Genomic DNA, 10,836 nt, shown 5'->3' on the forward strand with positions numbered 1-10,836 from the left:
CTGAGGTCACCCAGTTACCTAGGTCACTGACAGATTCCAAAGCTTAGGTTCTTTCCCACTCCCCACCCAGGAGTAAGGAATTCTTAGTTCCCAGCTGCAGAGAAGTGCCAAAAGCGAAACCCAGGATGGTATGGGTCCACTCTGTTCAGTAAGCATGAACAAAATTAGAACTGGGTAGCCACCTCGGGGTCGGAGGTAGGCCCCGAGGTTTGAAGTAGGAGTAAAAGAGGGGCTAATGCTAAATCCCAGTTAGCTAAATGCTAAGTCTGCCCTTGGGATTAACTTTCAGACCAGGCCCCAGGAAGGTATGCTTAGGGATCTTGGGTCACAGGGAGCTGAGGTTAGTCCTATTCTCTTATTCCTACCCAGAGACGAAAAGGGCTGGGGCCCTTTTTGTGGGTTCCTCCCAAATACGGACTTTCCCCTCTACCTCATCCCATCCCACAAAACCCACAATCTCAGAGCTGTGCAGAAGGAACCAGAAGCTTCCCCTTCCCACCATGACCCCTTAGAGACTCTTGGTTTGCCATGCTCTCCACAGAGGCAATATATTTCACTGATCTAAAAGGCAATGCTTTGGCTAAAAACACAACCTCTTTTTGAAAATGAGAACTTGTCTGGGTATTGGAGTTTCACTAAGAATTCTAGGTGTTTCTGACTGCATTTGAGGGCTATTTTTGGTTTCTCTGGAAAACTACAAGACTTACGAACATGTTTGGGGCCCAGAATTACCTGGCCAATGCCTGAGCAGTTCCAACTATCCCCTAAAAAAATGGCAGTTCCTGAATTCAGAAATACTACCACGACTTCTACTATCAGTTAACATTGATGAAATTACTGTAGTGTGAAAGGGACTGTTCCACACTCTCCCACTTCTTATCACATTTAGTCCTGTGTGGAATTCTGTCTATTTTACAAACAGGAAGCCTGAGGCTTATCCAGGTGGGGACATCTGCCAAGGCTTCCACAGATAGCACAGGGTAGAGCCTAGCATCAACCTCACTGCCTGATGCTGCCTGACTCCCAAGCTACACAACCCAAAGAGTCAAACCAGAGCAGGCCTCCTTGGCAGCGAGTATAGGGGTGGGTAGGAAAGAGGAAGCTGAGATCCAGAGGCTCTGTACAAAGGCTTTGGGTCAGGTGCACAGGTTATGAAGGGTTCCTCCCTGACTCTGTTTCAAGGCTCACCTTCTGAGTCTTCAAAGAACTTACTGTGGTCATGTTTCCTTCTCTTGCAAGCTCATGCACAGCTAGAATTTGGCAGGCATCAATATTGCTTTCATCTTTTTCTAGGATTCTGAAGGAAGAAGAGGAGGCACATGAATTGAGGGTATTGATAGGCAAGGCTGGGATGGTGAGTTGGCAACTTCTGATTGTCTTTGAATATCCATTCTCCCCTCTTCTTTTAATAATAGAACTCCCAAATTAGCCAGACATAAGCTGCTCAGAATAAAGATGACATTTCCCAGCCTCTCTTTGCAGCTTACATTTGGCCATGTGACAAAGGTCTGACCTACAGGATAGAAGTGCAAGTGAGGGGTGTGCTGTCCAGTTGTGCCCCACCAGCATGCCTTCCCTCCTGCCTACTGTCTGGAATGTGGACCATGTGAGCATTATCCTAGGAATAGCAGAGCAACAAGACAGAGGGGCTTGGGACTCCCCAGAGTTAAGCTGTTATCCCAGCCCTGAGCCACCAACAACTTTACCTGGAGGAAGAATAACCTTTTATGTTATTTAAGTTGTGTATCTGAGGGTCTTTGCCACAGAAACGTATTCATAACCCAACTAGCCAGACATGACCACGGTGCCAGAGTCTGGAGGTGGCCAGAAAGGTACTTGGGGGGCAGTCACTTTAAGATGGAAAAGGAACCTGGGTTTCAATTCTGTCCCATTGTGAAGCTATAGCTTCTGACCATACTATGAGGTTTTTGATATTCTATTTCTTTATAGAAAGATTCTTTCCCATTTTTCAGCCTGTCAGGGAATGACTTTCTGCTTAATAGTAGGTTCGTCTAATTCACACACTAAATTCCAACATGATTAGGCACAATCAGCACTGAAAAAGTTCTAACCATTTCTGATGCTTCTGAGAGCACTGTAAACCTCATACATTTGAGAATTAACAAAAACTGCAACATACTTTGAAAAACTTATAGACCAAAGAAGAATCTGAATAGATATTAGAAAATTCTTGGAGCCAAATGATATAGAAAAATATTACATATCCAAATGGGTAGACTCTGCAAAAATGGTACCTTGAGGGACACCCACAGACTTCAATGCTTATATTCTAAAGTAAAATTGGTAGAATGGTTGAGACAGGCATCCAAATTAAGAGTCAGAAAACAGGCCAGGCATGGTAGCTTATACCTGTAATCCTAGCATTTTGGGATTCTGGGGTGGGAGGATTGCTTAAGGCCAGGTGTTCAAGACCAGCCTGGCAACACAGTGAGATCCTATCTCTACAAATTAAAAAATAAAACCGAAAACTAAAATTAAAAAAAAAAGAGAGAATACAATAGCAGAATACCTTGGAAAAAAGTAGTTGGTAGGAAATAATAAAGTTAAGAACAGAAATTAGGCTGGGTGTGGTGACTCACACCCATAACCCCAGGACTTTTGGAAGCAGAGGCAAGAAGATTGTTTGAGCCCAGGAGTTTGACAGCTGCTTGGGCAACATAAAAAAAAAAAAAACTTATAAAAAGAAATAGCTGGGTATTGTGGTGCTTGCCTGTAGTCCTACCTTCTTGAGAGGCTGAGATGGGAGGATCACTTGAGCCCAGAGGTTCAAGGCAGAAGTGAACTATGATTATGCCACTGCACTCCAGCCTAGGCAACAGAGCAAGACACTCCCCCCCCGCAAAAAAAGGGGGGGCAGAAATTAATAAATTAGAATACACAAAGAATATAATATAGAACTTATAATACAAAATTTCTATTTTATTAGAATATAATAGAAAGGAGCTACAAAACTCAAAGCTGGTTCTTTAAAAAGGCTAATAAGAGAGGCAGACTTTTAATATTAATGAAGAAAAGAAAGAAAAAATATATTAGGGATGAAAACAGAAACACACCTTTATAGAGCAGAGTTTTAAAAATCTGAGGGGCCGGGAGCAGTGGCTCACGCCTGTAATCCCAACACTTTGGGAGGCCAAGGCGGGCGGATCACGAGGTCAGGAGATTGAGACCACCCTGGCTAACATGGTGAAACCCCGTCTATACTAAAAAATACAAAAAAGTTAGCCAGGCGAGGTGGTGGGCGCCTGTAGTCCCAGCTACTCAGGAGGCTGAGGCAAGAGAATGGTGTGAACCCGGAGGTGGAGCTTGCAGTGAGCCGAGATTGCACCACTGCACTCCAGCCTGGGCGACAGAACGAGACTTCGTCTCAAAAAAAAAAAAAAAAAAAAAATCTGAGGGAATTCTATGAATCCCACTAACTAGGAAAGCTTCCATGAGGGAACACGCTGGGGCACTGGATTCAATCTGTTGGCCCCAAACACTGTCTCCCTTCACATGGGCACAGCAGGGCCAGGGCCGGGGAGGCCACAAACACCCACATATGGCTTCAGTCAGGTGCTTCCAGGTGAGCTGCTGGCCTGAGACCTAGCCTCCAAAGCAAGCTCCTACGAAGGCCAGGTCTACACTGTGAGAAAGGGAAGCTGAGGTCCACACAGGCATTAGCAGCTTGTGTGTGGCACCTGTGGGCTGGGCAGGATAGAGACATGTTTGATTTGCCACCAGCACCTCTCTATAAGATTCAAGTTCCAGCCATCAGCGGAGGAATTAGGATTCTTCCCAAGGGAAGGAAGAAGTTTGATTATATGCTTTTTTTTTTTTAGACCTGTGCTCTATATTTCCCTATAATTCAGTTACAAGTCATAGTGATAACTCATGGGCCATTAACTCCTACTGGGAAAAAAATGAAGATGATACATTTTAGAATGATTGTGATAAAAATAAAGTGTTAGAGTTTATTTTTATTTATTATTATTATTTTTTGAGACAGGGTCTTATTCTGTCACCCAGGCTGGAGTGCAGTGACACAATCACAGCTCACTGCAGCTTCAACCTTCCTGGGCTCAAGTGATTCTCCCACCTCAGCCTCCCTAGTAGCTGGGACTTCAGGTGCACACCACATTGCCCAGCTGATTTTATTTTTTTATTTTCTGTAGAGACAAGGTCTCACTATGTTGCCCAGGCTGGTCTTGAACTTCTGGGCTCAAGCAATCCTTCTGCCACAGCCTCCCAAAGTGTTAGGATTACAGGCATGAGCCCACTGTGCCCATTAGAGTTTAAAGAGACATTTTTTTTTTTTTTGGCTCGCCAAAAGCCTTGCATCAAATATCCTCCCAAAAGCCATTTTCATTTTTCTTCACAATGCTTCCAGATCACTCTATACTTGGTATCTGGTTTCTACACGCCCAATAACTCCTGAAATCTGCTCTCTGGTTTATGTACCCAGTCTGCTGCTAAAACACTTCTCTCAAAGTCACCAGTGACTTTTTTCCCCTAAAGTTTTTATTAAGGTATACCATACTCATAGTTTAAAAAAAAACTTAATAATGAAATATATTCTAGTCTTATTCTCCTGCAGTCTTCACAGCCACTGCTTTCTACCCTGGAACTCTTGCTTTAGTTCTTTCGATGGGTCCTTCCCTGCCTCTTGTTGTTTAACAAGTCTTTACCCTCTATTTCTTGATTTAGCCATCACAGGCCACAGCTCCTAGCCTCATGTTATGATGTGTATTTCGTTTGCTTGCACACCCGTCCCCCGTCTCCTCCTCATCCCAATTTGGCCATAGCACAATTCCCAGTTCCTCTATGGGCGATATTTACCTTTCCGCCTTGTTTTCCTGCCTCACCATCTTATAAGATGGTAACATACGTGTTAGCACCCTTGTCTTGGAAAGAAAGGAAGCTGCACGGTTGGGCAGTAACTCACCTATGTCCCATTTCTACTGTCTGCTCCCAGTCCTGCCGAGCTAAGAACAGCTGCATCTTCAGGACGAGGGCTGGCAGGAAGCTCCCTGAAGTCACAGTGATCTGGTTCACCACCTCCAGGGCCTCTGAGTAGTTCTGCTGCATCATGAAGTACATTGCCTGTTGGGAGCCAGACAGAAGAGCCTCCGTGAAGGGAGTGCCCATGAAGGGAGTTTGTTGGAGGGGGGTTGTCTCAGTGTCTCCATGAAAACAGGAACAGAACCTGACACATGGGCACTGCGGGTCCTCTCAGCTGGGCCAGTAGCCCCTCAAAGTCCCCGGGAGAAAGAGTGACATATCAAGGTTTACAACAGTCTTGGGTTCTTGGACAGGATGAACAGGGGCTTTGGGGACATAGCTAAGCCCCAAGCTTGGGAAACTTAGCAGGCCTGGGATAGGGCAAGCCCATGTGAGGTTACCCTGAAGGCGAGAGGTGAGGTCACTGGGCACTTTCCAGTTCCATAAATTTTCCATTCATTTCCCATTCACTTTTCTGGATTGCGTCACTGAAATTGCTTGCCAAGGCCCAGTTTAGCAATTCTGAGTCAGTTAGGGTTTTCTGGCAAATACTTCTATCGCAAGGTTGTGGAGTTTTTTTGTTGTTGTTCTGTCAAGGCCTATTGGGCTGAGGTCATGGCCTCTGCAGGCAAACACCAGCCACTAGGTTCTCCTCAAACAGTCATGACACAGGTGCCCTAAGGGCCAGGGGGCAATGCTTCTAAAAGACTTGAAATTGGACTCTGAAAGGAGGGCTTCCCTCGGACCTACAGTAACCCCCATTAAGAGACTTGTCACTAAAAACAAGAGGATTATTCTGTATAATGAAGATTTTTGTACAAATGTGTTCACTGAAAAACTTCAAGTGCATAACCAGAAACAATCCCAATATCCAACAATAGGGGACCAGGTTGGTAAATTACATTATGCCCATACAATAGAAGACTGGCTTTACATCTATGTTCAAACTGACATTTTGAATATTACACAAAGACAATATTACATGAAGAAAAACAAAGTAAATGACAATATACCCTAGGGTGAAAACTACATTATATACCAACACTGTGACCCACCCCCCTATCATCAGGAGCAGGAGAGTTGGTGACTGATGGCTCTCAATGGAGCCTCCCTCCAGGGATTACCCATGGTTGAAGGGAGCTGCTTTGTCCCAGGTCACACCTGTCCCTGGGGCAGCCCACCTCCAGTGTCAGGGCACTGACGGGGAGCTCACTGAAGGGGCTTCCCAGCTCCGGAGTTCCTCATAGAGTTGGCTGCGGCCTTTGCTGTGACTGTTCACAGCCAGCCTTCTCTTTCCACAGACGCTGGCCCCAAGGGTGCTCTGTGATAAGCTGGCTCACAATAATCTCCATCGCTTTCTGCCACCCAGAAAGCCAACCTAACACACACCCTGGACCCAAGTATAGAACGAAGACTAGAAGACATTGCCCTAAAATACTAACACTTGTCTTGGAGCGGTAAGACTAAGCCTGCCATTTTAATTCATCTGTTGACTTTTTTCAGGCTTCTGTTTTCTTAAATAAGTACATACTCTTTTATAATAAAAAATATACAAACAGAAGAAAATATGAGGACATTTTTTCTCTCAAAGATTAATTCCATGAGGCTCACAAGAGAAAAAAGAAACTTAAGATCAGAAAATACAGAACATATAAAATATATACCTCCCTTTTCTTACGGCACACTAAATGAATTTAACAGGCAGAAAGAGGTGAAATGGGAAGGTCAAAATAAAAGAAGGGAGAAAGGCATTGAGTGAAACTAACACAGAGGCAGACAGAAAGCCTGAGAGGGTCAAGGAAGGACAGACCTTCAGATAGCGACCCTGAGAAGACCCCCATGCAAATGAGACAGAAACTCAGATCAACCAGGAAGAATTTGAGAAGTAGAGTGGACCTTGGACTGCTGTGTAACCCTGGGTTGGCTGCTGAACCTCTCTGGGCCTCTGCTCTTCATCTACCAGATGAGGCATCTGGAGACTGAGGTTTTGGCCTGGGGGTACCTGGTGGGTCTCTGGTTCCAGTGGCCTGGCCAGGAATACTTCTACCTCTCCCTTTCCCACTGCCCACCTTTCCCATCAGCCCCAGCACATCTTTGGTGTCCTGAATTCCTTGTTCCAGGTACTCAATGGCTTTCTTCACAGTGTGGGGCTTGTCTGAGGTGAGGTCCACCCAGCCTCTGAGCACGTAGGCCTGGATGAGAACAAGATGAAAGATGAAGTCCTTGGTTCCGCACAGCTTCAACCCAGCCTGCACATGATCCACCCTTTGCCACCCAACACCCTGAGGCCCCGCCAGGCACAGTCCCATGCAGATCTCAGGGCAGCCGGTTCTTTCTCACGGCCAGGTCTCCCATTGTTGCTTTGTCCGGAAATGTCCTGGACATTTCCCCTCCCACTCCCAACCAAACCCCTGCACCTGATGTCCATTACCACTCGGTACAACTCAGCCTCAGAGGCCCCTGCTTAGGAGACCTCCTTCCCTGTACCCTTACAGCTCTCTATAACCCTTACTGAGGCACACTCACCTATCCTGTCATTGCCTGTTTACACTGGGGTCAGTAGCCAACATGGGGGCCTACTCAGGGCCACTCTTGATCTCTCCACTTCTTAGGCCAGTACAAGGCCTGGCTCTGCATAGGAAGCCCAGGAATGCCCTCTGAGTGGGTGAGCAGGAGCCATTCTGAGCTCGTGGACCTTGCTGGTTCCATGTTAGCCTTCACCCAGCCTCTCCTGGCAGATGGGGAGGGCCAGGCCTGGGAAGCAGACTTGGAAGAGCCCTGCCCTAAAGCACGCCTCATGATGGCCTAGATCAGTATTTCTCTGTTATATTTCTATTTCTCTTTTTCTATTATCTGTCCTAAGGAGTCTCTTTAGATACTGTTTCCTAATTAATCCCTTCCCCTGCAAGAAATGTTAATGCCTCAGATATACCATATCTGTGTATTGTGTACTATATATATATATGTGTATTTTATACATAAAGAATAAGATTTTTTTCATCTTCTCCCCCAGGGACCATGTCTACACCCTTTGAAAATTGATATCAGCCCTGCTGAGAAGGCATGGTCTAGACTGAGGCTTCAAATTCCATATTAGTGCAGATATACAGTATATGGGCTGTACTGCATGAGCCACCATTCAGTTCCAGCAGAGCACTATAGGGAGGGAATGGCCCAGTGTGACCAGCTCATCTGGGTCCTCAAAAGAACCAGTAAGTTTGGACTAGCCTGGGCAACATGGCAAGATCCAGTCTCTACAAAAAATGTAAAAACCAGCTGGATGTGCTGGCACACACTTATGGTCCCAGCTACTTGGGAGGCTGAGGTGGGAGGATTGCTTGTGCCTGGGAGGCTGAGGCTGCAGTGAGGTCTCAAAAAAAATTTCTTAAGAATATGGTGCAAGCCATAGAAAATCTATCTAGAAATCAGACTCTATGGACAAACGCCAATGAGTAACCTCTGCTAAGCCCAGAGACAACATACTTGGGGCAACTGTGAGACCCGGTATTTTGTCAGTGCCTGGGTGTGGCTCTCCCCCAGTTTCAGGGCCCTTTGTGGGAGTAAGGGCCACCCTGCTATTACGTGTTTGGGTGCTGCTTTCTTCGCCTGTTGTCCCCATGGTGTGGTGAATACCTCTCTGAAGCCTCTAGAGATCTTCAGCATGCGGTCAATGTACTCTTTGGCCTTGTCATGGTGGCCTATGAGCCAGAGGAAGACACCAGCATAGTACAGGGCAGTCCCACTGACTGTCTTGCGTATTTCCTTTAGGCTGTACTCAAGCTCCTGAATTGCTTCTCGGTCTGTAAATCCAAGAGCGAAGGAAGAGGGAGAGTTAGGATGCGGAAGTCTGCCTAGTTCTGCAGGGGCCACCAAGAGCCCAGGGAACTACCTCTGGGTCTCTCTCACACACTGTGGATCTCCTTCAACATATGCAGCACACCGCGTGCAGTCCAAGGCCTAGAAACCAGCAGTACCTGCCCTTGAGATGCCGCAGGGGCTGCCCTGGCCTGGACTCAGGTGTGCTCTCTGAGATTATCTTCTCTTTTCTGTGCCCAGCAGTGTGCTGAGCAGGCAGACCAAACCAAAATCCTTAGCCTCAGGCCCACAACTTATTATGAGTGGGGAAACAGTAGTCTGTAGTCACTCTTGGACCCTCTCCCTGACTCTAGAGGGGTGGAGATTAGGGGTAGAATTATATATATTAGCTTGGTTTTTCTGATAAGATCTTGGCAAAGAAGAAGGGTGTTTCCCCAAATCTTGGGATCTGGAGCATGGACCCCTCCCACTGTCATGGGTTCTGCCTGCTTCCACTCAGTTGGATCCAGGCATAGCGTCTTCTCCCAGACCTCCAAGGGGAGACGAGCAGCAGTCACTTCTCACTGGTTAACAGCATCTGCCCAGCCACCAGGGCACACACCTCCTTTGGCAGCCCTTGAGGGACTGTGTATCTCTGGGGCAGCGCTTTCTTTCCCCTGGTGGGTCAGGCCTGGCTGAGTATGGTGGCACTCACCAATGATTTCACATCTTTTGTGAGCATAAATGAGGGCCATGGTGGAGCACAGGGACACGTCTGGGTAATGCCTGATGCTTTCCAGGTCACTGATGGCATCCTGGATGTGCTCTGCAAAGACAGTCCACATAGTTACACTCTCAAGCTCCAGGATTAGAGCACATGAGACTCTGTAGCTGACCCAACGGCTCAGCACTACCTGCCTTTGCCCAGAGTCAGAGGACTAACTGGTCTGAAAGGTCCCCAGTGACCCAAGCTCCCTGAAGACTGGGACTCTGGGAAAGAGTTGCTGGTAACATGGTCCAGGCTGTTGGGGGCTGGAAATCTTGGACTTGAAAGGTGTACCTGTGAGTACTTGTGGGGATATGTGTGAGGCTGCAATTAGCTGCGTCAGTTCTGAAGAAGGACTTCAGGCAGGGCTTTCCCAGCTAGTGCTCAAGAGCCACTGATTACATTTATCCCTCCATGTCCTCAGATACTGGCCATGGGCCATTCGGCCAGTCCTCAGCCCAGGACCACCTTCTGAAAGTCAGCGCATCTGCACCTGCATGGGCCCCACTCCTTTGCCCGTACCTGTACCATACCCACCTGTCCTCACACCTACCTCTTCCTCCTCCTTTGCCTGCATTACCAGTTCTCAGCTTCCAGGCCTGGAATTACTTCAAGAATCATGCAGCTATCTCTCCAATCACTCATTTTACAGAGAGGGAACCCGAGATGCAGAGCAGGGATAGTGAGCGCTCTGAGGTCTCAAAAGTCAACTAGATATGGATTACGTAGGCTTCTGTGGATTCCCGTGGGAATCCAGCCGCTGAGTATGAAACTGTTTTTATGGGACCATAACTAGGATACAAGGAGGCATCCAGGTGGAGCCAGAATGTTAGGGCCGGGCTAGTGCCTGGGGTCACAAGACCAACACTGCCAAGTCCTTACCTTCTTTGAGGACTCCATAGGCTTTAAAGAACTTCAACACAGGGTCATTGCTGAATTTTTCCAGGCCCACAGCTGCAGTCTGCTGCACGTGGTGGAAGTACTTTTCCTGGCTATAGTAAATGATCCCAGCCTGTATGAAGGAAGACATAGCTGCATTAGCCCAGTCCCTTCTCTGTCTCTGTTCTGTCCCAGATGGGATGAGACCTGCTCCCTTCCCTATCCCCTGCTCCTCCTCAGTTCTGCAAAGGGAAGAGAAAGAGGAAACATTCAGGCCTCATCCTGTCCTCTAACAGCCCTGGGAGCAGCTCCATGTAGTTTCTCCAGGAAAGAGTTTGGAGGTGTTTGGGGGATTACCAACAGATTCTGGTTCAACTATGATGGGGAATGCAACCCAG

General features: G+C 47.1%; 1 protein-coding gene across 3 annotated transcripts in view; it reads right to left on the reverse strand.

Moving 5' to 3' along the window:
• Window positions 1-10,836, reverse strand: part of TTC21A (tetratricopeptide repeat domain 21A) — a 31,425-nt gene that overhangs the window by 19,429 nt on the left and 1,160 nt on the right. Inside the window, exons 2-7 of one of the 3 annotated variants that reach the window (XM_011999475.1) lie at window positions 10,442-10,571; window positions 9,509-9,619; window positions 8,632-8,798; window positions 7,068-7,190; window positions 4,943-5,100; window positions 1,213-1,297 (exon numbers count right to left, since the gene is read on the reverse strand). In XM_011999475.1, coding sequence (XP_011854865.1) covers window positions 1,213-1,297; window positions 4,943-5,100; window positions 7,068-7,190; window positions 8,632-8,798; window positions 9,509-9,619; window positions 10,442-10,571 — 774 coding nt within the window. Of the gene's footprint in view, window positions 1-1,188; window positions 1,298-4,942; window positions 5,101-7,067; window positions 7,191-8,631; window positions 8,799-9,508; window positions 9,620-10,441; window positions 10,572-10,836 lie in introns of all 3 variants that reach the window. The other 2 variants (XM_011999474.1, XM_011999476.1) reach the window with 2 other exon arrangements.

This window comes from Mandrillus leucophaeus, unplaced genomic scaffold, assembly GCF_000951045.1.
Source record: "Mandrillus leucophaeus isolate KB7577 unplaced genomic scaffold, Mleu.le_1.0 Scaffold595, whole genome shotgun sequence".
Taxonomy (NCBI): Eukaryota; Metazoa; Chordata; class Mammalia; order Primates; family Cercopithecidae; genus Mandrillus; species Mandrillus leucophaeus.